The 27255-nt window shown below is 51.3% G+C and overlaps 1 protein-coding gene across 27 annotated transcripts in view; it reads left to right on the plus strand.

Annotated features, from left to right (window-relative positions):
- QTGAL (queuosine-tRNA galactosyltransferase) overlaps positions 1-27255 on the plus strand; it is a 97931-nt gene that overhangs the window by 33105 nt on the left and 37571 nt on the right. For 22 of the 27 annotated variants that reach the window (XR_016224369.1, XR_016224367.1, XR_016224366.1 and 19 more), the window contains one exon: positions 6797-6892. The exons of 3 other annotated variants lie outside the window; for them this stretch is intronic. Coding sequence is in view for 17 of the 24 variants with exons in the window: in XM_089318515.1 (XP_089174641.1) it covers positions 6797-6892 (96 nt within the window). In the remaining 7 variants the exon portion in view is untranslated. Of the gene's footprint in view, positions 1-6796; positions 6893-9852; positions 10376-21911; positions 22973-27255 lie in introns of those variants that run through there. 2 more of the 27 variants (XM_089318533.1, XM_089318532.1) reach the window with 2 other exon arrangements.

Genomic DNA, 27255 nt, shown 5'->3' on the forward strand with positions numbered 1-27255 from the left:
GCCATCCTCCGCTGCTTTTCCATGCACACTAGCAGCGAGTTGGATTGGAAGTGGAGCAGTGCCGCAGCGGCAGCTTAACCCATTACACCACAACACCAGCCCCTATTCACTCATTTCTTGATTCCTCAGCAGAGGTTAGTTCTGGAACAAGAGGTAGAAGGAGCCAGGTGCCTCTGTTTGCTTGGGGTTGGAGTGGGTGGTCTTGAGGATGAGCAAGAAGGGAGCCGTCCTGGGGGGTCATCTGAGCAAAAGCACAGGGTAGGAAACCAAGATAAGAAGCCTTAGGGACACAAACCTTGGATGGGTGCCTGGTAGAGCAAGGTGCAGTGGTGCACGGAGGCCCCTCCCTGGGTCCTCGGGAAAGAGGGAACTTGAAGGCTGATAGTTGGCCTTCCCTGGGTCCCGACAGCTCCAGAGGATGGGTCAGCACGAGAGCGTCCAGGATCTGTGGTATCAAGGCAGCCTGGGTTTGGTATCAGTGCTGAGCTCATGGACACCAGGTGGGCATAGGTGGGAGAGCTGGGGCAGCAGAACCTCTGTGTGGGCATATGGTCTTCATCTCAGGGTGAGAGCCGTTGTTTCCCTGTCCTATCAACACCCAGCCCTCCTCGATTCTTTACCACCCTGTGGGGTAGCTGCTGCACCCATACGATCTCACCATCCCTTGTCCACCAAAGGGACAGTCTCGTGGACTTTCCTTGGGGGGAAGTGTGTTATCTCCACCGGGAGTCTGACCTGTATCAGCCAGGGGCGAGGCTACAGGGAGAGTCGGCAGGAGCTGCAAGGGAGCAAGACGCCTGTAGCCAGAGGCTGCCGTGTGCCATGTGGCAAGCCCTACTTTCCATGGGGTGAGCATTGCCTCACAGGCCTGCGGTGGCTGAGCTGATCAAGCTTGAGAGGCAACAGGGTTTTCCGGACCTAGCAGCTGCTGCTGCCTCTGCTTGTCCCTGGCCCACCATGGCCCCTGGAACAGCATGAAGAGTGGTTGCAGGCACTTTGCAGTTGGCTCGTTGGCCTTGAGTCCCACTTGATTCTTACAGGGATTCCTCTCTCCTGGCTGTCCACTGGGTTCCGGGCTCTGTCACTTAGTTCTCAGCACTCTGAAATAAGCTGGTGTTGGTGACACCTTCACCCAGTTCCTCAAAAGGTTCTTTGGTGTCACCCGCCTCCTTGTGTCCTGTCAGCAAAAGTCTGGAGGCCTTGGGAGTAAGTTGCCCTGGATGATGTCTGTCTGTCTCTGATTGGTACGTGTTACATCAAAGCATGGCGTTCTCTTAGGGTACCACCATTTGGTGGTCAACAGAAGGACATCAGCCGTGATCTCCTGTCACTCTTGGACCATTCATGTTTTACCTGCAGTTCTGGTCCAGAATCCAGTCCAGAGCCGTTGTGATGCTCAGCTATCGTTAGCTGTGTGCTCTTAAGGGATGAATTTCATAAAATGGGAACCAAGAGCAGCCAAGATTAAATGATGGAGTTAAAATGAATAAAATCTATTCATTCTGGGGCCAGCAGTGTGGAATAGTGGATTAAGCCACCACCTGTGATGCTGCCGTCCCATATGGGTGCCAGTTTGAATCCCAGCTGCTCCACTTCCCATCCCTCTCCCTGCTGATGTGCTTGGAAAGGTAGCAGATGGCCCAAGTACTTGCACCCCTGCACCCGTGTGGGAGACCTGGATGGAATTCCCAGCCCCTGGGTGCAGCCTGGCCCAGCCCTGGATGTTGTGCCGTTTGGGGAGTGAACCAGTGGATAGAAGGTGTGTCTGTCTGTCTCTCTGTCACTCTCACTGTCTCACTCTCACTCTCTGTCACTCTCTAATTCTGTCTTTCAAACAAAATAAATCATAAACACAACAAAAAAAAATTTAAAGTAAATGATCACTGGCCATGGCCTTCTCTTTTTTTTTTTTTTTTTTTTTTTTAAGATTTATTTATTTGAAAGTCAGAGTTACACAAAGAGAGGAGAGGCAGGGAGAGAGAGAGGTCTTCCATCCAGTGGTTCACTCCCCAATTGGCCGCAACGGCCAGAGTTGTGCCGATCCGGAGCCAGGAGCCTCTTCTGGGTCTCCCATGCGGGTGCAGGGGCCCAAGGACTTGGGCCATCTTCCACTGCTTTCCCAGGCCATAGCAGAGAGCTGAATCAGAAGAGGAGCAGCCGGGACTACAACCGGCACCCATATGGGATGCTGGCGCTTCAGGCCAGGGCGTTAACCCGCTGAGCCACAGCACTGGCCCTGGCCTTCTTGATGCAGAGTCCTGAGGTGACACAGAGCTCCCATGTCTGTTTGGTCTCTGTCCCTCTGCTTATAAAGCCACCAGGGCCCAACCAGCAAATCCAGTCACTCTGCAGAGGCCTCACCTCTGAACACTGTGCTGGACTGAGTCTGCACACCAGTGTAGAGTGAGCGGGACTGAGTGAGTGCGAGATTTTTTTTGATAAGCTGCCCAGTTCCTAGAGGCAGCTCCAGGGGTCTCTGGGCCGTGGTCTGAGCAACTCTCACTGGGAAGCATTAGGGTGATAGGCGCTCTTCGTCCTCTCGTCACCACACCACCCACTTGGGAATAGTACGTGGAACCCTGGTGCTGGTGATTCGGTGTGGGACAGACATGCCCCAGGAACAGGGCCCTAAGGGTAGGCCTGCCTACCTGGTAATCATACATACCCCACATGCAGTGCCATCTTGCCAGCAGAGGATGGTGAACCCAAGGGGAGTTCACATCCGTGTCAGAAATGTGTTTTTCTCTTGCCCCAGTGTGATTTTGAACTTGAATTCTCAGGTCTCCTTATTTCATTAGTGATTGTTGTGTGCACTCTCATGTGCATCAGAAGCCAAAGCCAACATTGCCTAGCACTGTGGGCAGGGGCAAGTGGGCTTTGAAGGCCTCCTCAGACCATGCAGCTTTGCCAGACTGATATAGAGGGGTTAGGGGCTCACCTGGAGGACTGCATTCCTTTCTACAAGGAGAATGGCTTTGCTGTGTTCACAGTGGGCTTCAGCTGGACACACTGGATGGCCGAGGCTAGGATTTGGAGGCTCCAGCACACTCACAGTTGTGAGAATGCTGGCTGGCTGGCTGCTAGAATCCCCCTGCCTTGCCCCATGCCCCCCAACCCCTCCCTGTGGCTGGCTGGTGTTAATTGTGGTGGCAGATTCCAAGAACAGGTGTCCCAAGAGAACCCATTAGAGGCTGTGTTACCTTTCAGTCTGGGCCTAGATTCAAGGGGAGGGGCACAGATCCCTCCTCTCAATGAGATGAGGGTCTGGTTACCATGTGAGAGCAGGCAAGATAGAGTATGTGGTGTGTCCAGCTTGGGAAACACCCAAGGCCACACCCCTCAGCCTCTTTCCCACCTTCAATATCCCTCCTTTCAACGTTTTGACCTTTTTTTCTCAGATTTAGCCAACAGATGCTAATATTCCCCACATGAGTTTGGAGTTTCAAGGTTCCTTATGGGACTGACTCCAGGAACCTGTACTTCCTGCCTCACCTGTTGGCACAAACGCACAGAATGTCTCAGGAGCTCCACACTCGTGACTTCTTCATGGAATTTGGAAGTCAGCTAGCTTAGTATGTGCTTTGAAGAGAGTTCGGTTCACAGATAGAATACAGTAGTATAAATGAAGAGAAGTATATATCTGTGGTCAGGTGTTTTATTCGGATTAGAAAATGAACCTTTAGAGAAATGCAAATTAAAATCACATTGAGAGCCCGCCACACACTTGTCAGAATGACTGAAATGCAGACTTTGACAGTGGCAGATGCTGGTGGCACTGCAGAAAAACAGGGTAACCAGTACATTGCTGAGAGGAATGTGAAATCAGGCAGCCGTCTTGCCAGGAAACAGTTTGGGAATTTCTTAAAAAATGAACGTGTAACCACCCTGTGACCCAGCAACTGCCAGTGAAAACTAAATGCTCAGCAAAAACCTGCGCATGAGAGTCCAGAGCAGATTAGCAGTGGTAGTCCAAGCCAGGAATGACCTGGTTGAGGGCATCCGGTGAGACCACAGGGCTTCCACACCCTAGCACTGTTTCCAGCAGAACCCTGCAAAAGGTCTCCGGGCCGGGGGGCGGGGTCGTGAAAGCCAGTGACCGAGGCTGTGTTAGCTCCACTCAGGCCATATGCTTGGAAGGGCAGTACTGTGGCACTGCGGCAGGGGCCGTGCTGCCCAGCTCAGGCAGGGTGAAGGGGATGTGGGTCCTCAGTGCAGTCTGGGCCTGGACCCTGCCAGAGCCTGTGTGGCTCATACTATGCTCCGTGTGTCCAGATAGGTGAGGAATGCGAGAGGGGTGTGTGTGGGGGGGTCGATCGGTCTAGTGCTTCACATGCATACCACCAGAGCCAGCGCTGTGGCATAGTGGGTTAAGCCGCCATCTTATGTGCATAGGCATCCTGTATGGGTGCTGGTTCAAGTCCTGGCTGCTCCAGTTCTGATCCAGCTCTGTGCTGATGGCCTAGGAAAGCAGCAGAAGATGGCTCAAGTGCTCGGGCCCCTGTCACCCATGTGAGAGACCTGAAAGAAGCTCCTGGCTCCTTACTTTGGCCTGGCCCAGCCCTGGCCATTTGGAGAATGAACCAGAGAATGGTAGACCTCTCTTTCTTTCTCCCTCTCCCCTCTCCCCTCTCCCCTCTCCCCTCTCCCCTCTCCCCTCTCCCCTCTCCCCTCTCCCCTCTCCCCTCTCCCTCTCCCTCTCCCCTGTCCCTCTCCCCTCTCCCTCTCCCTCTCCCTCTCTCTGTGTGTGTGTGTGTGTCTGTCTGTCTGTCTCTGTCTCTCCCTCTGTAATTCTGACTTTCAAATAAATAAAAAAATCTTTTTTAAAAAAATGCCTGCTTCCCACAGTAGTATACCTGAGTTCAAGTCCTGGCTGTGGTTCCTGCTTCTAGCTTCCTACCATCGCAAAGCATGGGAGGCAGCAGTGATGATTCAAGTATTTGGGTCTTTGCCACCCACATGGGAAACCTGGATTGAATTACAGGCTCCTGGCTTCAGCCTGGCCTACCCCTGCTGTTGTGGGCATTTGGGGAGTGAACCAGCAGATGGAAGATATCTCTGTTTCTCTCTTTTTCTCTGCTTCTCCACACCAGCCAACAAACTACACCAAAAAGTCCTTAAATACCTTGGTGTACCTTTTGATCAATTCCTAGTAAAACTGGTTCACTGACATTGCTCTTACTGACTGCTGTTAAGTTTTTGTTGTGGCCGGCGCCGCGGCTCACTAGGCTAATCCTCCGCCTAGCGGCGCCGGCACACCGGGTTCTAGTCCCGGTCGGGGCGCCGGATTCTGTCCCGGTTGCCCCTCTTCCAGGCCGGCCCTCTGCTGTGGCCAGGGAGTGCAGTGGAGGATGGCCCAGGTGCTTGGGCCCTGCACCCCATGGGAGACCAGGAAAAGCACCTGGCTCCTGGCTCCTGCCATCGGATCAGTGTGGTGCGCCGGTCGCATCGCGCCGGCCGTGGCAGCCATTGGAGGGTGAACCAACGGCAAAGGAAGACCTTTCTCTCTGTCTCTCTCTCTCACTGTCCACTCTGCCTGTCAAAAAAAAAAAAAAAGTTTTTGTTGTTATTTTTTCATTGGTCATCGGGGAGGGAAAGCTCAGTGTTGGGGCCTGCCCTCTCGGTCTCTGCCTGCTCAGTCTCTCCTGCCTTGCCTGGGGATTGTGCCTGTGAGGACCTTTACTCACAAGGAGCTCTGACAGCCCTGGGTCCTCACTGAAGGGTGGATGCTCTGCCGGCAGACACAAAGGGAGATGTGCGCCACCTAACAGCCGGTATCCAAGTAGGACTAGTTTTTGTCAGGTCTCTGCTTCTGAGGGATGTGAAACATGTGAGGTTTGTCTGGTTGCAGGGTGCCCTGGAAGGGCAGTGGTGGTGAGAGGGAATCGAGTCCATAGTTGGGAGGAGGCAGAGGCTGGGATGGGACCAAAGTAGGAGGTAAGAGGCAGTGGGACCTGTGCGGTTCCACCCAAGGTGTTGTCAGGCCAGAAACGGAAAGGGGGAGGCGTAGAGCCACGAATAGGCATTTTCTGAGATGGAGCTTGTGTGTCTGATGGCCCTGAAATGTCGGGCATCCAGTGGTCCTGCCTGCAGCCCACGCAGGAGGAGGGTCTGGGAAGGACTGAGGGAGGCTTCCTGGGGGAAGTGACTTTTATTTAGAGAGTTGATTTCCTGACACAGAATCTGGCACCCTTGGTTTGCTGCCCAGAGCCTGTGGTGGTGACTCTGTCATGTTGAGTTAGGGTCAGGAGGGAAAGTACTAGAAATAGCCATATTTTGACCTTATATTTGTGTCATTTTAATTTGAGTACATTAAACGGAGAGCATTATCAGTGATAAATTCTGTTTTATTTTATTTGAGAGGCAGAGAAAGAGAAATCCTCCACTCATTGGCTCATGCCCCAGATGCCTTGGGGCCAGGCCCAAGCTGAGAGCTGAGAACTCACTCTTGGTCTTTCTTGTGAGTTGTAGGAACCCAAGCACTGAAGCCGTCACCACTGTCTCTCAAGGTGCACATTAGCAGGAAGTTATACTGGAAAGCAGGGTAGGGACTGGAACCCAGTGCCCACTCCTGTGACACAGTCTTCCTCTGGCTTAGGGCAGCTTTAACTGTTCAAGACTAAATTTGCATGCAGGTCATCCAGCACATGCCCACCCTGAGCTGGAGCAGGTGTCACCACCTCCCTAGCCTCCAATCTAGAAGGTCTTACCTGTCGGATTCCACGGTTTCTGTTTTCTGTCTGTGCACGCAGGGGTCTGACATGCCCACTCTCATGCCTTTCTCTTACATTCTTCTCAGATCATAGGATGCCAAGTGAGGAGAGAGCCCCCGAACTCCACTGAACGATACACGCGTTGGGTCAACCAGCTAGCACCTGACCAGCTTCTGACACAGGTACCCTTGCGCGTGCAGTTGTTGTGCGGTGCCTCTGCTCCCTCCTGGAGCAGTAGGCGGAGCTTGTGTGTGGCTGTAGCCAGCCATCAGTGCGTGGTCTGGGCATGTTCACTGCTGTTCACATGGCGGTTGATAGGCAGAGTGTCAGGAAGGGCCAGCTGATTGGAAACACTGAGCAGCTGCTTTGTGAAGTGATGCTTCAGGCCAATGCTAGTTATGCCCAGAAAATCAGCTGTGAGGCCATGGCCATGGCCAGCCGGGGGCCCATAGTCGCGGAGTTGCTGATGGGAGACTAGCCATGGGGGTCATCAATGGGGACTGCCTGGGGTCTGAAAGGAGGGTGTGGACATTGTTGGATCCGTGTCTGTGTCTTGTGCCATGTCAGGACAGCCCTTCCTGCACAGATTGGCACACTGGGCCAGCGTGGGCTGCAGCTTCCCAGCCCCATATTTCCGTTGTGGGCTGTGTACTAGGAGTGTTAGGACGTGCTGTGTAGTGAATTCATGGCAGTACTCAGAACAGGACACGTTGCTGTCCTGTAAGTGCAGGCCCCTCTGGGCAGACAGGGCGCTGTGGTCTCCCGGCAGGCCAGGCTGCTGCTGCACTGACCGGAGAAGGAGGTGCTCTTCGCTTCAAGACAGACCTCACTACGAGTGATTTTCAGGAGCAGACTGTAGTGTGGGTTCATGATCTGCCACGGAGGGTCAGGTTTTGTACTCATAAACATTTGTTTTTATTTTTGGTATTTCTTAATTAAAAGAAGTTAATGTTTCTTTATCAGTTATATAACTGTATCTACTTAAACAATTTAAAAGCATTTGTAAAAAGTATGCTTCACTTTTATAAAGAAATTAAAACAATATTAAAACACCCACAAAGAACAGAGTGTTGCCAAGCCCAAAACCTACGTGCTAGTCCATGTGAACGATGGCTGCCATGTTGACAAACCTCCTCCAGGTGTTTCCCGTTTGGGGCTCATACAGCTGTCACTAGAGCCCCCTGATCTGCCACTTGGAGAGTGGTGGCCGTTTTCATGTCACGTTTGCTGTGAGGCCGTGATAGGCATCCAGGCCGTGATTGTCTGAAATATCTCTGAAATTCCCTGCGTGTCTCAGAGGCTGCTGTCAGCAGAATAAAACATTGTTTCATAGAAGTGAGCTAGTTTAGGTAAGGATCATGTTCCCTCTGAAGATCTCAGGAGTGATCTGTTAGGCAGGTCCAGGCCACCGTGGAGCCCAGTCTGCAGGGGAAACGGCAGCTCCTTCTCACACTGGCCCGACGGCTGCAGCAGGCTGGTGCAGTTTCACCCCCCAACACACACGTACCAGGTGCTTCGTGGCCGCCATGTGGCATCGACAGCCTTCCACCCGAGCATTCCTGAAGGCTTAGTGATGTCAATTCATCTTCAGAGGGCCACGTAGCAACACCCTGTGGAGGGGCTTCTGGCTGGGTCACGAGTTCCAGGATTCTTTCCCACAGAGCTGCCCTGCAGGACTTGAAGTGTGCTCTGCTGGGGAATCTTCTCACACACAGCGCGTGCTGTGCTCGTACGTCGGGCAGCCTGAGGTCGCCCTGCAGGTGGAGCTCCTGCTGGGCGTGCCGTCCTCTGAGGCATCTGTGTCTGAGTTCAGTGGTGATGACCCAGGAGTGTCTTTCCATGGTGTGTGGTGGGGAGAGACTCCCTCCATAGGAACGTCAGTTTGACTGCCGGCCTTCACGTGGCGCTACTTTGTGCAGTGCAGAAGCTGGCAGTTTGTTCACCTGGACCCTTGCTTCCCATCATCCCAGCCCCAAACCTGACAAGTCAAGCTCTCAGTTCCACTTCTCCCTCTTGTGGAAATGTGGCCCTTCCTAAGGCAGAGGGCCTGGGGCACCAGAACCAGCTCTGTCTGGTTGGCAAGTTGTAGAGGTAGGGCCAGCTCTCAGGCCCTGTTACCTGACACCGTCTTTTGTGGATGCCTGTCCTTAAGAGTGTTTTGGGGGGGGGCGGGCAAGCAGAGTTAGAGAGTTATAGACAGTGAGAGAGAGAAAGGTCTTCCTTCCGTTGGTTCACTCCCCTAATGGGCCGCTACGGCGGGTGCTGCACCGATCAGAAGCCAGGAGCCGGTACTTCCTCCTGGTCTCCCATGCCGGTGCAGGGACCCAAGCACTTGGGCCATCCTCCACTGCCCCCCGGGCCACAGCAGAGAGCTGGACTGGAAAAGGGAGCAACTGGGACTAGTACCCGGGGTGCTGGCGCCGCAGGCGGAGGATTAGCCAAGTGAGCCACGGCGCCGGCAGAGTGTTTTGTTTTTTAAGTTTATTAGACAGAAGAGAGAAGAAAGAGAAAACACCTGCCCACTGATTGACTCCCCAAGTGCCGAGAGTATCACTGCATGGACAGGGGAGTTGAAGCTGGGAACATGCAACTTTAATCCAGTTCTTCTGTGTGGGTGCCATAGACCCAGGCAATTGAGCCATCACCGTCCTCCCTGTCAGGGTGCGCATTAACAGGAAGCTGGAGTTAGGATTGAAGCTGGGACTCAAACCTAGGTCCTCTGATGTGGGATGCAGGTTTCGTAACCAGCAACTTAGCCACCAGATTAAATGCCCTCCACATCAGGATTTTTTAACTCAATATTTAGGAAAATTTTAGACATTATGGAAGGAAAAGAGTACTGCAACTTCTTCACCCACCTTCAACTCTGTCCTCGTCTGCTCTGGTCACCTGCGCCTTGTCCATCCCTCTCCCTGCCCAGAGTTATTTGGGGCAAATTCTAGAGCCACATGGTTCGCCTGTGAGGATCTAATCTGCAGCTCCACAAAAGCGTTGCTGTCACACCTGGCAGGTGAATGCCAGTGACCGAAGTCTGTGTCAAGAGCTGTGTGTTTCTCACAATCATTCACACGTTTGTTCATTTGAACTGTGGTCCAGCAAAAGGGACAGCTGCTTGAGAGTCTCAAATCTTTATTTTTTTCAGGTCATCCTCTTGCTTTCTGTTTGGTTTACCATTTTCTGTAAAAGGGTATTTGCAAAGTTACACAAACGAGAGCTGAGGAAGCAAGGTGTACCTCCTGTTTCTGCTGTCATCAGTGCATGACTGACATTTATCCAAGATCATTTTGTCCATGTCTGTAAAAGAAAAGGATTCTCGGGGCCGGCGCTGTGGCGTAGCGGGTAAAGCCACCACCTGCAGTGTCAGCATCCCATATGGGCGCTGGTTCGAGTTCAGGCTGCTCCACTTCCGATCCAGCTCTCTGCTGTGGCCTGGGAAAGCAGTAGAAGATGGCCCAAGTCCTTGGGCCCCTGCACCCATGTGGGAGATCCGGAAGAAGCTCCTGGCTCCTGGCTCCTGGCGTCAGATCAGCGCAGCTCCGGCCATTGTGGCCAACTGGGGAGTGAACCAGCAGATGGAAGACCTCTCTCTCTGCCTCTCCTCTCTCTATGTAACTCTGACTTTCAAATAAATAAATAAATAAATCTTTTAAAAAATAAAAAGAAAAGGACTATCAACAAGCACGGGACCCTTACCTCATCTAAGAAACTGGCAGACCCTTTAATATCTCTGTGTGCAGGCAGTGTCTGGGTCGCCTCGCTGAGCCTGCTTCCCTTCTCTCCTTCCTGTTCGTCCTCTGTCTCTCGTTTGAGTTGGGATCCACACATTTGTCGTTGTTGATTCATTTCTTTCACTCTTTAGATTTCGCCTCCATTGTTTTTCTTTTTCCATGAAATACTTTGCTGAAGGTGTTGGATAATTTGGTCGTCAGCTCCATCAGAGGTGAGAAATTTGTTCACATCCTTCTCAGCCCTGGTTTTCTTGTGCACTGGTACTGAGGTCAGACTTGATGAGATCTGTGGCTGTTGGTCTGTTTGTCTTCTGTTTACTTTTAAACAGCTTTGTTGATATATAACTGATGTAAACTGCACCAGTTTCAAACGTACCATTTGATGGGTTTTGACAGGGGCCCTCACGGCAAGATCTAGAGACACACAGTCCCCCTGAGCCTCAGTGCCCACCCTTCCGTGTTGCCTCCACTCTCTCTGTGATGCCAGCTGGTCAGATGAGTGTCCCAGGAAAAGAACCATTTGTGCTGTGGATACTTCTGGTTAGCTCCTTTCCTTCACAGTCATCCTGTTGAGAGTCTTGCATGTCGTTTGCTGATTAGAGTTCCTGCGTATTCACTGAGTGTTCCATCATACACACCCCTTCATACACACAAGAGCAGCTGCTGAGTCACTAACAGGAATTGGGTGAGATGTGGAGAAATTGGAAGCTTTGTGTACTGTTGGTGGGAACGTAAAATGGTGCAGTTGCTGTGGGAAACAGGATGGTGCTTCCTCAATATATCAAAAGTAGAACTCATGACCCAGCACTTCCACTTCTGGGCTTGTATCCCAGGTAATTGGATGCAGGCTGTTAAAGATGTGTGTGCACCCACGCTCTGAGCAGCTTTGTGCACTAGAGCCGCAGGATGGGAACAGCCCAGTGTCTGAGTGAGCAAGCTGTGGTGGAAACCAGTGGAATGTCAGTCAGTGTTATTTCTTTAAAATGAATGAAATTCTGAAATACGCTACATGGATGAACCTGGGAGTGTATATCTGTATGTGTGCCTGGAGGCTGCACTCGTCACAACTGAATGGGGGTCAGTGGTACCCACACGGGAAAACTCTCCCACAGGGTTGTCGTCTTTTCTTACAAAGTCTGCTCAATAACAGTTTTGCACTTTGAAGCAAGGTTAGGCTCACAGGGAAGTTACAGAAATGGAACAGAGTTCCTGTGTGCCTGCCCCCATTCCTAGCATCCTGTTTAACTGCAATGGTCGTAAAGCCCAGAGGGTTCAAAAGGGTGTGAAGCAGAGCCACAGCTCTGGATTCACAGGGCGGATGCAGGGCTACTCCCACTCCCCTGGGGCTGCCCTCAGGCGTGCTCTTTCCCACCCTGTCTTCAGGTGTTGGGGGGCTGCCATAACAAAAATGCCAGCAGGGGTAGCTTCTGAACCACAGCCTTTATGTCTTCACACTCTGGGCAGGGCATTCTGAGATCAAACACTGGTGGATGTCATGTCCACGGAGGTTCTGCTGCTTGCTGGCCAACATGGCAGTTTCCTTCTTGGTCTTACAGGTGGGAGCTAACGGACAGCTCCTGGAGGTGTTCCATTCTTCAGGATGGAACCTTCCTGAATTACCTCCAGCAGCCCCAACTCCTCATCCTGTCCCTGTAGGGGTCAAACTTTGACAGCAGATTCAGCATGTGACTTCGAGGGGCATGCACAATCCGATCCGCTCTCAGATTTGTCTTCCAGTGAAATGACGTGGTGCCTCGAGCCAGCTGTACTCTTGCAGCTTCCACGGTTCCTCCTATTGCTGAGCAGCGGTCTGTTGCACAGACAAGCTTGTTCGCACACAAGCCACTGCTGAGGGCGTTGGGCTCGTCTCTACCTGGGGGCTGTTGCTCACTGGGCCACCGTGTACATTGGTACACTTTGGTATGGACCAGGAATGCCCAGGGCACATTTGCTGAGACATATATAAGTGCACATGCGCTTTGTGAGAAGCTTCCCAGAGTCTCTAGACTGTGCCACGTCTTCGTCATCCTCACCTGACTTCCCCCAGGGCTGTTCTGGCAGCTGGGTGGTGCAGTCACCTTATTCTCCCTGGGCTGTGCCTCCCTTCAGTGTTGAGTGGCCTTCACCGTGCTATCTTGTGACCCATCTTCACATCAGATTGTTTTCTCATTGAGTCTGGGAATTCTTGGGACTCGAGTCCTTCAGCTGGGGATGAAATTTGCAAGAGCTTTCTCCTCTACCTTTTCCTTTCATCCACTTAACAGAGTCTTTCATAGTACAAAAGTTTTAACTTTTTAAAAAAATATTTACTTATGGCCAGCGCCGCGGCTCACTAGGCTAATCTTCCGCCTTGCGGCGCCAGCACACGGGTTCTAGTCCCGGTTGGGGCGCCGGATTCTGTCCCGGTTGCCCCTCTTCCAGGCCAGCTCTCTGCTGTTGCCAGGGAGTGCAGTGGAGGATGGCCCAAGTGCTTGGGCCCTGCACCCCATGGGAGACCAGGATAAGTACCTGGCTCCTGCCATCGAATCAGCGTGGTGCGCCGGCCGCGGCGGCCATTGGAGGGTGAACCAACGGCAAAGGAAGACCTTTCTCTCTGTCTCTCTCTCTCACTGTCCACTCTGCCTGTCAAAAAAATAAAAATAAATTTACTTTATTTGAAAGAGTTACAGAAACAGAGGGAGAGACACAGAGAGAGATCTTCCATCCACTGGTTCACTTTCCAGATGGTCACAACAGCCAGGGCAGAGCCAGGGCAAAGCCAGGAGCTGGGAGCTCCATCTAGGTCTCCCATGTGGTTGGCAGGGGCCCAAATACTTGGCCTATCTTGTGCTGCTTTCTCAGGCCATTAGCAGGAAGCTGGATCGGAAATGGGGCAGCAGGGACATGAATTGAACCAGCACCCATGTGGGCTGCTGGCATTGCAGGTGGCGGCTCTACCTGCTATGCCATAATACCAGCAACGAAAGTTTTAACTTTTGAGGAAGTCATTTAATTTTTAACAGGTTGTGCTTTGGGCATCAACATCTAAGACTGCTTCAGTTAATCCTTGGTCATAAAGGACTTTTTCCTATGTTTTCTTCTAAAAGTTTTTTAGTTTTGTGTTTTACATTGAGCTGTGGTTCATTTTAGGTTGATTTCATGTATGGTGTGAGATTTAGGTCAAGGTTTTTTATTTTTTTTAGTCAACACCATTTTTGTTGAAAATACTGTCTTCCTTCATTGAATTGCTTTGGACCTTTGTTAAAAAATGAACAGTTGGCTTTGCACATGTGAGCTGCACTTGTGTGGCTTGTACTTGTGTGGCCTATCCTCATTGGGCCATGTATTGTGGGCTGTCCTTGTGTGGGCCCTACTCGTGTGGCCAGTGCTTGTGAGGTCCATACTTGTGAGTCTCACTCCCCTGTACCACAATTGTATAATGCCTTCTTGGTGACTTAGTTGTTTTGGTTTTGTTTTAAGATTTATTTATTTATTTGGAAGAGTTACAGAGAGGCAGAGAGAGAGAGAGAGGTCTTCCAACCACTGGTTCACTCCCCAGATGGCCACAATGACTGGAGCTGCACTGATCCAAAGGCAGGAGCCAGGAGCTTCTTCTGGGTCTCCCACGTGGGTGTACGGGCCCAAGGACTTGGGCCATCTACTAGTGCTTTCCTAAGCCATAGCAGAGAGCTGGGTCGGAAGTGGAGAAGTGCAGCAGCTGGGACTCAAACTGGGGTCCATATGGGATGCCGGCACTGCAGTCTTAAAATTAATTGATCTGAATCCTCTGGGTTCATTGTTTTGTTTCTTAAAATGATCTATTTGTTTATTTGAAAGGCAGAGTGAAGAAGTAGGGAGAGACAGGAGGGGAGAGAGAGAGAAAGGTCTTCCATCTGCTGGTTCACTCCCCATGTGGCTGCAATGGCTGGGACTGGGCCAGGCTGAAGCCAGCAGCCAGGAGCTCCATCCAGCTCCCCACGTGAGTGGCAGGGTCCCAAGCACTTGGACCATCTTCCACTTCTTTCTCAGGTGCATTAGCAGGGAGCTGGATCAGAAGCAGAACAGCTGGGACTTCAGCTGGCACTCAGCAAGGCAGGTGACTGCTTAATCTGCTGCACTGCAGTACTGGCCCCAGAGCCGGTGCTGTGGCATAGTGGGTGAAGCCACTGCCTGCAGTGCCAGCATATCATATGGGCACCGGTTCAAGTCCTGGCTGCTCCACTTCCAATCCAGCTCTTTGCTATGGCCTGGGAAAGTAGTAGAAGATGGCCCAAGTCCTTAGGCCCCTGTACCCGCGGGGGAGACCCAGAGGAAGCTCCTGGCTCTTGGCTTCGGATCAGCTCAGCTCCGGCCATTGCGGCCAACTTGGGAGTGAGCCAGAGGATGGAAGACCTTTCTCTCTCTCTCTGCCTCTCCTTCTCTTTCTGTGTAACTCTGACTTTCAGATAACTAAATAAATCTTAAAAAAAAAAAAAAAAAAAACTTGCCCCATTCTTCTGTATTTTTTTAAAAGATTATTTATTTCAAGTGAAGCAGCTGGGACTCAAACCAACCTGCTATATCACAGCACCAGCCCCAGGCTCCATTCTTTTCAAAAATTTTTTTGGATATTCTTCTTTTTGACTATTTCTATATTATATATATATATATATATATATATATATAAAGATTTATTTATTTATTTGGAAGTCAGAGTTACACAGATAGGAGAGGCAGAGAGAGAGAGAGAGGGAGAGAGGGAGGTCTTCCATCCGATGGTTCACTCCCCAGATGGCCGCAATGGCCAGAGTTGTGCCGATCCAAAGCCAGGAGCCAGGAGTTTCTTCCAAGTCTCCCATGTGGGTGCAGGGGCCCAAGGACTTGGGCCATCTTCTGCTGCTTTCCCGGGCCATAGCAGAGAGCTAGACAGGAAGTAGAAAAGCCGGGTCTCGAACCAGTGCCCATATGGGATGCCAGTGCTTCAGGCCAGTGTGTTAACCCACTGTGCCACAGTGCCGGCCCCGACTTTTTCTATATATATTTTAGAATTAGCTTGTCTGGATCTACAAAGAGTCCAGCTGAGGTGTTGATAGGAAGTGTGTTAATTCTGTAAATCAACCTGGGTGGAATTGATAGCTCCACTCTGTTGGATCTTCCAGTTCTGAATGTGGTTTACCCTTCATGCTGTCTGTCAAAGAAGACTTTCATTAGCATTTTATAGTTTTCCGTGTGTGAGGCCCATACGTTTGTTAAAGTAATGCCTAAGTGTTTCTGTTCTTTCAGGCCAAGTATAAATGCTACCCATTGTTGATTGCAAACACATAGAAAGATGTGTCTGACCTGGGGCTGTTCAAATTCTTCATCTGAATATCTTAGTTGGATGCAACTTAAGAGTTTTGGTAGTTTATAATTTTTGAGGAATTGATCAAATGTGTTAGTTAAGAGGTGTTTGACCGTGTTCTTTATTGATCCTTATAATGTCTGTGGAGTCTGTAGTAATAGGTCTTCCTTCATTTCTAATATCAGTTATTTGGATCCTCTCATTTCTTTCTTTCTTTTATTTATTTTTTTTTCTTTTTTAATTTTTTTTGAGAGGCAGAGTTAGAGGAAGAGACAGAGGGAAACTTCACTCCCCAAAGTGGCTGCAACAGCTGGAGTTGGGCCAGTCTGAATCCAGAAGACAGGAGCTTCCTCTTTGTCTCCCACCTGGGTGCAGTGGAAGGGCCATCTTCCACTGCTTTCCCAGGCCATAATCAGAGTGCTAGATCAGAAGAGGAGCAGCCAGGGCTTGAACCAGTGCCCATATGGGATGCCGGCACCACAGGTGGAAACTTAGCCCACTACGCCACAGTGCCAGCCCCTCTCTAGTTTCTTTTTGTAAATCTTACTAGAAGTCTATCAGTCTTACTTATCTTTTCAAAAGCAGCAGCTTTGGTTAATTTTATCTATTGCTTTTCTGTTTCTAATTTTATTCATTCTTGCTTTTACCTTTATTATTTCTTTTCTTCTGCTTGCTCTGGGTTTTTGTTTTGCTCTCTCTCTCTTTTTTTTTTTTTATGGTGGGAGCTTAGAGTTTTGTTTTGAGATCTCTCTTTCCTTTTTTTTTTTTTTAATTCATTTATTTATTTGAAAGAGTTACACAGAGAGAGGAGAGGCAGAGAGAGAGAGAGAGAGAGAGAGAGAGAGAGAGAGAGGTCTTGCATCTGATGGTTCACTTCCCAATTGGCCACAACAGCCAGAGCTGTGCTGATCCAAAGCCAGGAGCCAGGGGCTTCTTCCAGGTCCCCCACGCATGTGCAGGGGCCCAAGGACTTGGGCCATCTTCTACTGCTTTCCCAGGCCATAGCAGAGAGCTGGATTGGAAGTGGAGCAGCTGGGTCTTGACCCAGTGTCCATATGGGATACCAGCGCTTCAGGCTAGGGCATTAACCCTCTGTACGACAGCGCCGGCTCCCTTGAGATCTCTCTTTACTAATGTAATCACTTGGTGCTATACATGCTGCTTTAGCTGTGTTATGGTCTTAAAAGTGCCTGCGTTCTCATGCAGGTCAGTACACTCTGGACATCCGTTGAGGCTTCCTCCTTGATTCATGAGCTGTTCATCCATGGAGCTCTTCTGCATCAGCGGGTGTCTAGGGGCACGGGCGCCGCCTCATCTGCCAGCTCTCAGTGGGTCCACTCTGAGAACAGGGCGCTTGCTGATCTGATGCAACACAGTGTAGCACAGTGAAGGTTTGTAAAAAGAGAACTGAATTAGCCAAGAACAGTACAGAGGAGTTCCCTAGACCAAAGGGTGTGCGTGAGCAGAGCGCACCAGGGCCCAGCCCAGAGAAGGCAGTCTCAGAAGCCGGGTAGCAGCCGGCCTCAGGTCCACGTGGAGAGGCACACACAGCAGGACCCGGTGGCCTGGATTTCTCAGCAGCAACAGCAGTAGTGCAGAGTCCAGGGCACCTGGGGGCACTGTTTCCAGGACCTCAGGATGTGAGTGAGTGTGAGATGATAGCCAAAGTGTTGATCCTATGGGGAAATACAAGGACCCGTTCATATAAGGATCCAAACGTGTTTCCTACAAAATCTTTCTCAGAAATTTCTGGAGGAATCTGCAAAATACTGGGAAGCAAGTTAAGGAAGACTACGAGATGGAGCCAGCAGGTGCCCAGCCTGGAGACAGGCAGGGGACTCCTCTCTCCCCCTCCCCCGCCCAGGCAGGACCTGGACAGAGCTCCAGGGAGAGGGAGGACTGAGTGCTTGAGCTGCAAAGTGCATGCTTGCTTCTGAAAACTTACAGGAACAATTAGTGAGCAGGGAAAACAACAGACAGCTTTCCTTGCAGCAAGAGGGCGGGTCCAAGTCAAGTGACTCCTCCCAACTGATGGAAGGGAGCTGAGAAACGCAGAAACTCAGTCAGTGTAGGAAGGGTGGAAATTTGGGGCACCTAACAGCTCGTGGTGGAAACAGAAAGGCAAAAGCAGCAGTAAGTACCAGTGATTCTCTGCTTCAGTTAGTATAGTTCTAGGAAGTGGGTGCCTAGGAGAGGAAACTGGCACATTTAGACTTCTTGGCTTCCTCCTTCCTGCTGATGCAGCCCCAAGGCTGGACACGCCCTAGGGAGCGAGGCGGCTTCCCCTCAGGGTCGAGATCTGACCTGGAGTCCACACTCCTTGTGCGTGGCCCTGCCTTGCGTAAGGACAGGGACGTGTCCTGAGAAGTGCAGCTTGGACAGCACCAGTTGGTGAGCGTCACCGTGTGTGTGAGGCAGCAGGGACATCACTGGGCGGAACCCGAACTCGTGGGCTCCCTGTCGGCTGTGGTCCCTTGTTGACCAGAGGTGGATTTTCACAGCAAGTGGCTGAGCTCTGTCTGGTTTTCTGCCTGTTTTAGGAGGGGCGGTGACTAGAAACAGTCACAGCCAGAGCTTTGAGAGTCCCAGGTGCCCCCAGGAAACCTCAGGAGATGGCTGACTCCACACACATAAGATTTCTGCAAGAAAACAAAGCTTTTTATTGAAACATTCACAATACACAGATGTGCAAGAGAACACACGCTTCCCTTGGCTACACGGGACACCCAGGCCTTAGGTGTTGCAGTCAGCGTGAGACCCAGCGTCCTGGGGGCCTGATGCTCAGTGTGATGTGATGTCACACTGTGGTCATCAAGGGGGGAGGCCTCTTGTCCTTGTAAGACTACACCGCCCGCTGGGGAGCTCCTTCCCTCTTGTCCTGCAGTCTCCTGTTGGCAGGTGTCCCACACCGTCAGTTCTAGCAGAAAATAAGTAGCGAAATGTTTGTTTGCCTCCCTTTTTTCAATGAGTCAGCGTTGATGTTGGCTCACTTTCAGTTTTTCCACAGCAGTGGTCACCTCTGCACTTCAGCAGCTGTTCCAGCCGGGGAGAGTCAGTGCCTTAGTCAGCCCAGGCCTAGCCCCTGCCCCTGCCCACCTCCCCCACGTCCTGACCTGCCTGCTGTGACCCGGGCTCCTTTCCCAGCGCTGCTGGGTTCCAGGCAGGGTAGAAGCAGACTCTGTTTTGTGGGGCTGTCACCCTCCGGGTTCAGTGTCCACTTCCAGCAGGCACCATGCAGACACTTGCTGTGAGCTAGAGTATCTTCTATGGTTTCCCCCTTGGGTCCAATTTAGGACCAGAAGGAAGGCCAGGAACACGTGGGAGGGGTACGGCCATCAGAAAGAGCCCTGGACACCACACAGTGAGGTCAGGAGTCGGGGCCTCCCCGCATCCCACCCTAGTTAGCTCTCGGGGGCTGTTTTATTCTTTGTAGATGGAGAGTTTAACAAGAACACCCAGTCCTTTACAGGGTGACTGTTCTGTGACCCGTTCACTGGAGGTTTAGCAGAACTAAATAAAGGTGATTTCTGTGCCAGTTGAGAAGACAGAGAGTGGGTCACTTGGCGCAGGCCCTTGGTTACCGTGGTTCTCCCTGAGAGTGCAGAAGCTGGAGGAGCCGAGGCCTCCTGCCCCCATGCCTGTCCCTGTCTCCCAGGAACCAGCAGATGCAGGCAGGAGTCTTACTAGGCATAACCTGCTGCTTTGAAAAGCTTGTCGGTCTTTGTTCTATTAAATGGTGAGACTGGTTCATCTGAAAAGATTAAAGTGTTTCATATTTAGCCATTTCAGTGTTGCTTTCTTAAAAGTTTGCCTTTCATAACTCAATGGTCTGGTTTTTTTAACCTAACTCTAACAAATTAGCATTCGGGAAATTTAAACATATTTCAAAGTGAATTACCTGTAGGGCTTCCAGGGGATCAGTGTAAACTTGCAACTTGCAGTGTGTTAGAAGAGCATATCTGTGACAAGAGGAAACATTTTGTTGATGTCTGTGTCTTTACTAAATCCAGGAGCCGTAAGTTTCGGGTTTCACATCAGAGTTTATTCTTGTTGCTATGTGGGTGTTAAAATGTCAGAACACCGGGAAGTTGGTTATCTGTGTAAGACAGTCATCCAATAAATTGGGCTTTAGGGATGAGGGTAATGAGCCACAGGAATCTGAACATGAGTTGTGCAGGAAGCATGCACACCACTTTGTGGTAACAAGTGTCTGATGAGGGCTGTGCATTTCATTAAGTACTTATTAAGGGTGGGGGACGTCCAGCCTGTGGACACAGAATCATTTGGTCTGGCCTTGCTAAGGCAACCTCAGATGGGCCATGAAATTCAGTAAATCTGTGGCAGGCTAATTTTTAAGTTGACAGTTTTGTGTGGCCCATGAATAATGCTATAAATATCCAAGTGACCCTTGGCAGGGAAAAGGTTCCCCACCCCTGCTTTAACTCCAGGCCTACTTTTTCTAAGTAAACAGTGAAACGCTGAGTTCAAGTCTGTCATCCTTATGTGCTTTTTTTTTAAGCACCAAGAGCAATTACATGATTTGTTCCTCTTGGATGGCGCCCTGAGCTCCTTGGGAGAGCTAAGGCTAGACTATTCAGGATGCTTTTGGCCTTGAGCTTTGAAACTTGTTTGTCTTATTTTGTACACTGTCCAAGGCATTTGAATAGATTCTCAACTTTTATTAGCTCCATAGAATTAATTCTTGTAAAGCACACTTTTACAAGAAACCGGAAGCAAGCTTCCAGGACCCTTGGTAGCAGCAGGGCCGCCTGGCCATGCCTGTGAGCTCCCTCGGTGACAGAGTTTTAGGAAACGGCGTATCTCATTGTTCAGTTGCTAACAGATCAGAAAGGGAGTGGCAGCCTGATGGTGAAAGAAGAGACACAGACCAGGAGGTGCTGGCGCTGTGTGCAGCAGACGCCCACATCCCTGTCGGGGAGCCTGGTTGGAATCCCAGCTCCTCTGCTTTTGATTCAGCTTCCTGTTACTGCCTGGGAAAGCAGTGGATAATGGCTGAAGTGCTTGGACCCCTGCCACCTCTTGGGGAGACCTGGATGGAGTTCTGGGCTTCCTAGCTATGGCCTGGCTTAGTTCTGGCTGCTGGGGGCATTTGGGGAGTGGACCAGTGGATGGAAGACATCTCTCTCTCTCTCTCTCTCTCTCTCTCTCTCTGCCTTTCAAATAAATTAAAAAATCTCTAAAAAGTAATCAGGAGCTGAGAAGGAATCATGAGAAAGTAGAAGCAGAGGTCCTCCTGGAGGCCTTCTGACTGCAGCTCCATGCTCACCTTGCGTGCTTCTTGCTCCTCCCACTTCCTGTGTGGGGTTTGACCCCAGCAGGTCCTGTCCTGCCGAGGAGACGCAGGACCTAAAGTCACTATGGAAGGGCATTTGAGCCATTTTGTAAAATGTTCTCTCTTTCATGCTTGTACCTCTTCTAATAAAGAGGTTTCTTCTAAAAACATATTTTTGGTCCAAAAGTTCATATTCAAAGGAAACAGTGGAGTCCCCTCCCCAGAGTGAAGTACTGCCAGGCAAGTAAGGCTAGCTAAAGAGTGTGAAAACCACCTCAGAGAAACCGTGTTCAAAGGAACGCGGTAGAGGGGAGGCTGGGGGTGCCCTGCCCATGGGCCCTCAGGGTTGGATTGGTCAGCAGAGGCACTGGGGATTCCAGATGGGACAGAGCCAGCCACCATGGGTATGCCATGTGTCAGAGTGGAAGGGTGCCCAGGAGCTCAGCAGTAAGCAGGAGGTAGCCCAGCCACATGTGGGGGCCAAGCAGAGGAAGCACAGTGGCTGCCCCACATCTTGGGGTTCTGTGGAAGGTACCCCGGCCCCTCTATGAAAAGGGGGCTTCTCAGGAGTTACTGGCTGAGGTGCTCTGTATTTCACACCTATCTGGGCACTGCACTCACATGTGTGTGAGATGCACCTGTCATTCGTGGCCTGGAGCGCCCTCTGCTGGGGGAGGGGGGCCTGGATTTGGCTGAGAGCACTGAGAGCCTTGAACCTGTTTGATGAGTCATTTGGATATAATTTACCCAAACATACAATAATGAAAAGAAAAAAATAATAATGAGGGACCTGTGCCTCTTGGATCTATTTCATTTGAGCTCCAAAAATTCTGATTTTGTTGGGTGCTACCTGCCGTTTTCTGTTACTCATTTAATTGTAGACCATCTACTGGGGAAGGAACAGAGGGAAAACTGAGCCTGTTCCAGACTTAAGCCATCAAGGAAGCAGCGTTGACGTCATCTGAAACCAGAGCTCCATTCCATACCAGTTAAACGGGCTTGACACGCTGAGGCTCAAGGCCAAACCTGCCCTGCTGTTGGAGCAGCTGCGCCCACAGAGCTAGGGAGCTGCGACACACACCCTCCAACCCGCAGAGCTGGAGTGTCAGCACTGCAGCTTTACAGAGAAGTTCCTGCTGGCCCAGGGGTAGACACACCCAGAACCACACTTGAACTGGGATCTTGGCCAATACTTGCTAAGTGTGTCCTCCACACGTACAAGTACTCTGCATGAACTAATAAGTAATAATGCAGTCTCCCCACATCAGCACCCCAAGGTGGACAAGATGATTCCACTCCTCAGAAGGCCAGGGAGCCACTCAGGATGGCCCACTGTTGCGTGGAGCTGGGTGTGAAACAGCAGAGTCTCCCACCTCCTGGTGGAGGGGCTGAGGTACCCTCCAGGGGCTGTCACGCAGCACTTGAGCCTGTCTCTGCTGTGTCTCTCAGGAACAGGAAGCAGCGAGTCCTGAATGGACTGACACCCAGGCTGTCCACAGCCCCCATCCCTGGGCTCAGGCTGGGCCAGGTGTGCTCCCTCAGGCCACGTTGGTACAGCTCACGAGTCTCCCAAGGTGGGCAGTGTGTGCTGTGGGACCCTGAAGGCCAGGCTGGATGTTTGAATTGCCCACACCTTCCCCATCCCTGCAGTTGCCATGAGCCGTCAGCTCTGTGTACTGTGATGCAGGTGGTCTGGGCCTGAGGTCTCCCAGTCATTCATGTCCTGCTCTGGGTGCCAGCAGCATGACTCCAGAACACCTGCCCGACAAGTCCTCATGGGTGTTGGGAAGGTCCCACGACGTGCGCTTTATCTGAGAAAGGGCCTGAGACAGCTGGGTGCGTCCTTGTCCTCCCCAAAGCTGCGAGCTGGGATAGAGCATCTTCACTCCTCACCATTGGCTCCTCGTCTGTGGGAGTTCCTGAGGCTTCTTAGCACAGATTTCCCTTCGTTTCTGTATCCTCTCTCACCTTTGCCATCTTTCACCTTTCAAAAGAAAGCTGGGAGATTTTACTTGTTCGTCATTCAGGCGATGTCTCCTGCTCTTGCAGGAACATGGACCTGGCAGCTAGGTGAGATGGTGACTTACGTGGCTCCGCAGCTGGGTGAGGCAATGCTCGTGGCCCAGCAGCTGGATGAGGTGGTGAGGTCAGTGGCCCAGCTCTTTATTTTCATTTCCTCTTCCTGCAGCACAGAGTTGTAGCCCCCACCCTGCAGAGTTGCAGAACAGGTCTCTGGCCCCAGGCCTTTGTCCCTTGTGTGACTGCTAGGCTGTTGTCTAGAGCCCACTGCTGCAGGGAAGTGGGTGGTGCAGGGGTGTGTACTTCATCACTGTTGGTCTGTCCTGCAGTTCTTTCTGATCTGCACGTGGAAAGCCTTAGAGGGACAGGTGTTTGGCACAGTGTTTAAGGCTCCACTTACGACAACTGCATCCCCCATCAGAGTGCCTGGGTTTAAGTCCTGGCTCCACCCCGTTCATCTCCCTGATAATACGCCATAGGAGGGAGCAGATGATAGTCCAGGTACTTCACGTGGGAGACCTGGATGGACTTCCCACCTCCTTCACCTGGCTTCACCTGGCTCAGCCCTGGCTGTTGTGAGCATTTGGGGGAATGAGCCAGCAGATGGAAGATTGATCTCTCTCTCTCTCTCTCTCTCTCTCTCTCTATCTCAGATATTCAAGTAAAAATTTTAAAAAGATTTTTTTATGTATTTGAAAGAGCTACAGAGAGAGATCCTTCATCCTCTGGCTCACTCCCTAAATGGCTGCAATGGCCCAGACTGAGCCAGGTCAAAGCCACAAACTTGGAGCTGCATCCAGGTCTCCCATGTGGGTGTCAGGGGCCCAAACACTTGGGCCATCTTCTGCTGCCTTCCCAGACCATTAGCAGGGAGCTAGATCAGAAGTGGATCAGCCAGGACACAAATTGGCCCCTCAAATACATTTTTTGAAAAAGAGTAAGAGCTTAGAATAATCTGAAACTTGCCTGTTGTCTGCATGGCAGTAGTAAGTGGGATTCTTTCCCAAGAAAACTACTCTTTGAAATTTTAAGATCACAGCACCTCATCCCACCCCTCACTTGCCCCCTCATCGGGAGAAGAGCAGTGTTTATCAGCAAGCGTGTTTCTCCTCCACGGGATTTGACTGAGTCCTCAGTGTGTGGTCAGCCCAGTCTGTGGAGCAGTGAACAGATGAGTGCTGTCTCATGGGCCTGCCTCTCTCCCTGGAGCCAGGCAGCCATGCAGTTGTGTTCTGGTGATTAAGGGCTGAGTGAGGAAGGAAGGGGGCTGAGGGCAGGGACCTCCTGAGGCCATGCTCTGGGTCATTCATGCCCATCCTGGCCTCATCATCAGGAAGAGAGCTTTTACAAGAGGGGAGGGATCAGACGGTCCCCTGGATCAGATATTGTTCCCTTTGGAGAGTTGAGGCCTCGGGCTTTCGCCCTGCAGTCAGATCCAGTGGGAAGCCAGAGTCATCTGAGCAGCAGCGTGAACTCTTCAGGGCCTTGGACAAGCAGTGACCAGGAAGGCCAGCGAGGGAGGTGAGGTGGCCATGGTATCCTTCTTGGGCCACAGAGATGAGACCTGGATGCAGCTCCCGGTTTGTGGCTTTGACCTGGCTCAGTCTGGGCCATTGCAGCCATTTAGGGAGTGAGCCAGAGGATGAAGGATCTCTCTCTGTAGCTCTCAAACCAGAGGCATCCATGTACTGCACAAGGGAGCAGGATTTATTTAGTAGAGAGAGAACATACAGCCTTCATGAGTGGGCCAGAGTTGCCTCTGGAGACTGCCCAAGTGGAGGCCTGAGAAGGTCCCTTAGCATGGCCACAGGCAAAAGAGAGCTCCTCCCTGTTACCAGTCTCTTAAGAGGTGGGGAGTGGTGCCTTCATTGAATAAACAAATGGGGTGGGGTCTTTTATGGCACCTCCCTGTGGAATTTAACTTCCATGTGGCCACCATGGCGTCTCCTCCCATAGGTGCATCCTGGGAAGGTAAGGAATGAAGTGACAGTGCAGGACTGGCAAACATTCCAGCTCACCTCTGTCTTTCTGACTCCCTGCCTAGTTTCCCCGTTTCACACTGGGCGTGTTCTGACAGAGCCAAAAGATGTGGCCACAAATCGGTGCTTTCTTTGTCTTTTGCCTATGTTTATTATTTTGCTCTCATTATCTTCACAGATCCCCAGTGGGCTGTGGAGAGAGGAACTTGCTCCAGGCAGTACCTGAGGTGCCTCGCCCAAGCCCTGACACAGGTGCTGGCTGACTGACCTCTGCTTCCTCCAAGGACACATGCATTGCTCCCAGCCCTAGGCCTGACCCTCCTGTGGTTAGAGATGGGAAGGACATAGCATCTGGTTGTCCCTGAGCTGGGAGGTACCCAGCCCAGTCCTGCCCAGTGTCCCCCACAGCCTCCAAGAGCTTCCTGGGTGTTCCCTGAGGGCCACAGCCCTCCAAGGTGAGCATCTAGAGAAGTCCCGTGCAACCAAAGGGGTGGATTTGTTACCGGAGAATGGTAGGGTTCTTGTCTTCGCGCAAGAAAGAATTCAGGCGTGAGACAGAGAGTAGTGGGAGGTAAAATAGCAAGGTTTATTAGGGAAGGAACATCCGTAAGGATGGATGGGCACCTCTCCAGACAGAGCTTGAGAGAGTGCCCCAGTCGCTCGGACTGGGGTGGGAGGGAGCAAGGTTACATGTTGAGAGAAGAGATTACACCTGACCAGGTCAGGCGGGCAACTCAGCAGAGAGGCAGAGGGCTGAGCGCACAGTCCAGCAGAGGCGGGGAGGCCGGGGGTTTTTAAGGAGGTGGGTCTTTGTCTTCACACATCTCCTCCTGAAACAAAGGGTTTTATGGCTGTAAATATTAAGAAGCTCCTAACTGAGTTTTCCCCTGAAGGTATCAGACAGGAGGAAGCCTAGCTGGTGCCGTCCTGGGTTCAGAGGAAGGGTGAGCAGGACCCCCTAGAGAATGGGGATCCGGAGCAGGGTGTTTGAAATGCAGATACTGGGCTGCATCTGGGAGATTGTGGGAGATTTGTCAGGCAGAAGGGGCGGGGCCCCCACCTGGCAGGTTATCGGGTAGAAGGGGGCAGGGCAGGATGCGACCACTGGGCTGCCCCTGAAACACTGTCAGGATGACTTTGAGATGCAGATGCATATGCTGGACATAGACGTCTTCTCTTCAGGCTTTTATGTCACACACACATAAGCTCATATCTAACTTCCTACCTAACAGAATGAAATGTGCCTGGCGGCATCTGATAATTGTGCAGCACCCTACAGTCCCCCATGTGCAGCCGTCACCACTGCCCATCTCCAGAATGCTCTCCTCACCCCAGGCAAAGCCCCATACCCCAGACACTCCCTAGACCCTGGTACCCTCTGTTCCCCTTCCCATGTCTGGATTTGTCCTTGTGTGCCTGGCTTATTTGGCTTGATGTTTTCAGGGTTCAGCTATATCATAGCACATCCCAGCTCTGCATTTCTCTCTGTGGCAGATGCTAGTCCATGCTAGTGTACTGTACATGAGGAGACTTAAAAAGCTTCATGAAAAACAGAATTAAAAGATGAGTTCATTTGGAGACACAGTAATTTTGAAATCCATGCACATGGAGGATCTTCAGAAAGTTCATAAAAATGAAAAACTGTGCATGGCTTTACAATTTTTTGTGTCAAGCTATACATATTTTCCACTTTCCCACAAATTCTTAAAGTCCTTTTGGGTGTGGGGGGTCTCTCCATTAGTATTTCTATGACACTGGGCTGTGTCCACCTCTGGGCTTGTGAACATTGTCATTCATTGTCTGAGTTTCTGTTTTCTGATCTCTTGGCTCCTGAGCGCACATGGATGTTTTACCAAAACCAAGTCAATGATCTGGAAGAGTGGAATCTTACCCAGTGATCGTGTCTGGGCGTGGGCCCGGGGGCGGTCCCTGGACCACTGGGGCTGCCCTGGGAAGGCAGTTCTGTGAGAGGACTGTTGCAGAGGCTGCGATGGACCTGGCGGCGCTCTCTGCTTTCTGCCCTGCATGTGACCTCCGCACTTGCTGTGCCACTGCCACCCTCCAGCCTGTCCCTGCGACCTCCCAAGCCAGGAGCCAGAGTAAACCCCCTTCCTCCCTGAGCTGCTCGTTGTGGGTGTTTGGTTTCAGTGTTGAAGAGCAGACTGTAGCGTACACAAGGACTGCAGTTGTTGGGTGCTGTGGTAATCTGTGTCTGACACCATCACAC

The sequence above is a fragment of the Oryctolagus cuniculus genome, chromosome 17 (assembly GCF_051225735.1).
Source record: "Oryctolagus cuniculus isolate XC-2025 breed Fujian yellow rabbit chromosome 17, ASM5122573v1, whole genome shotgun sequence".
NCBI classification, from domain to species: domain Eukaryota; kingdom Metazoa; phylum Chordata; class Mammalia; order Lagomorpha; family Leporidae; genus Oryctolagus; species Oryctolagus cuniculus.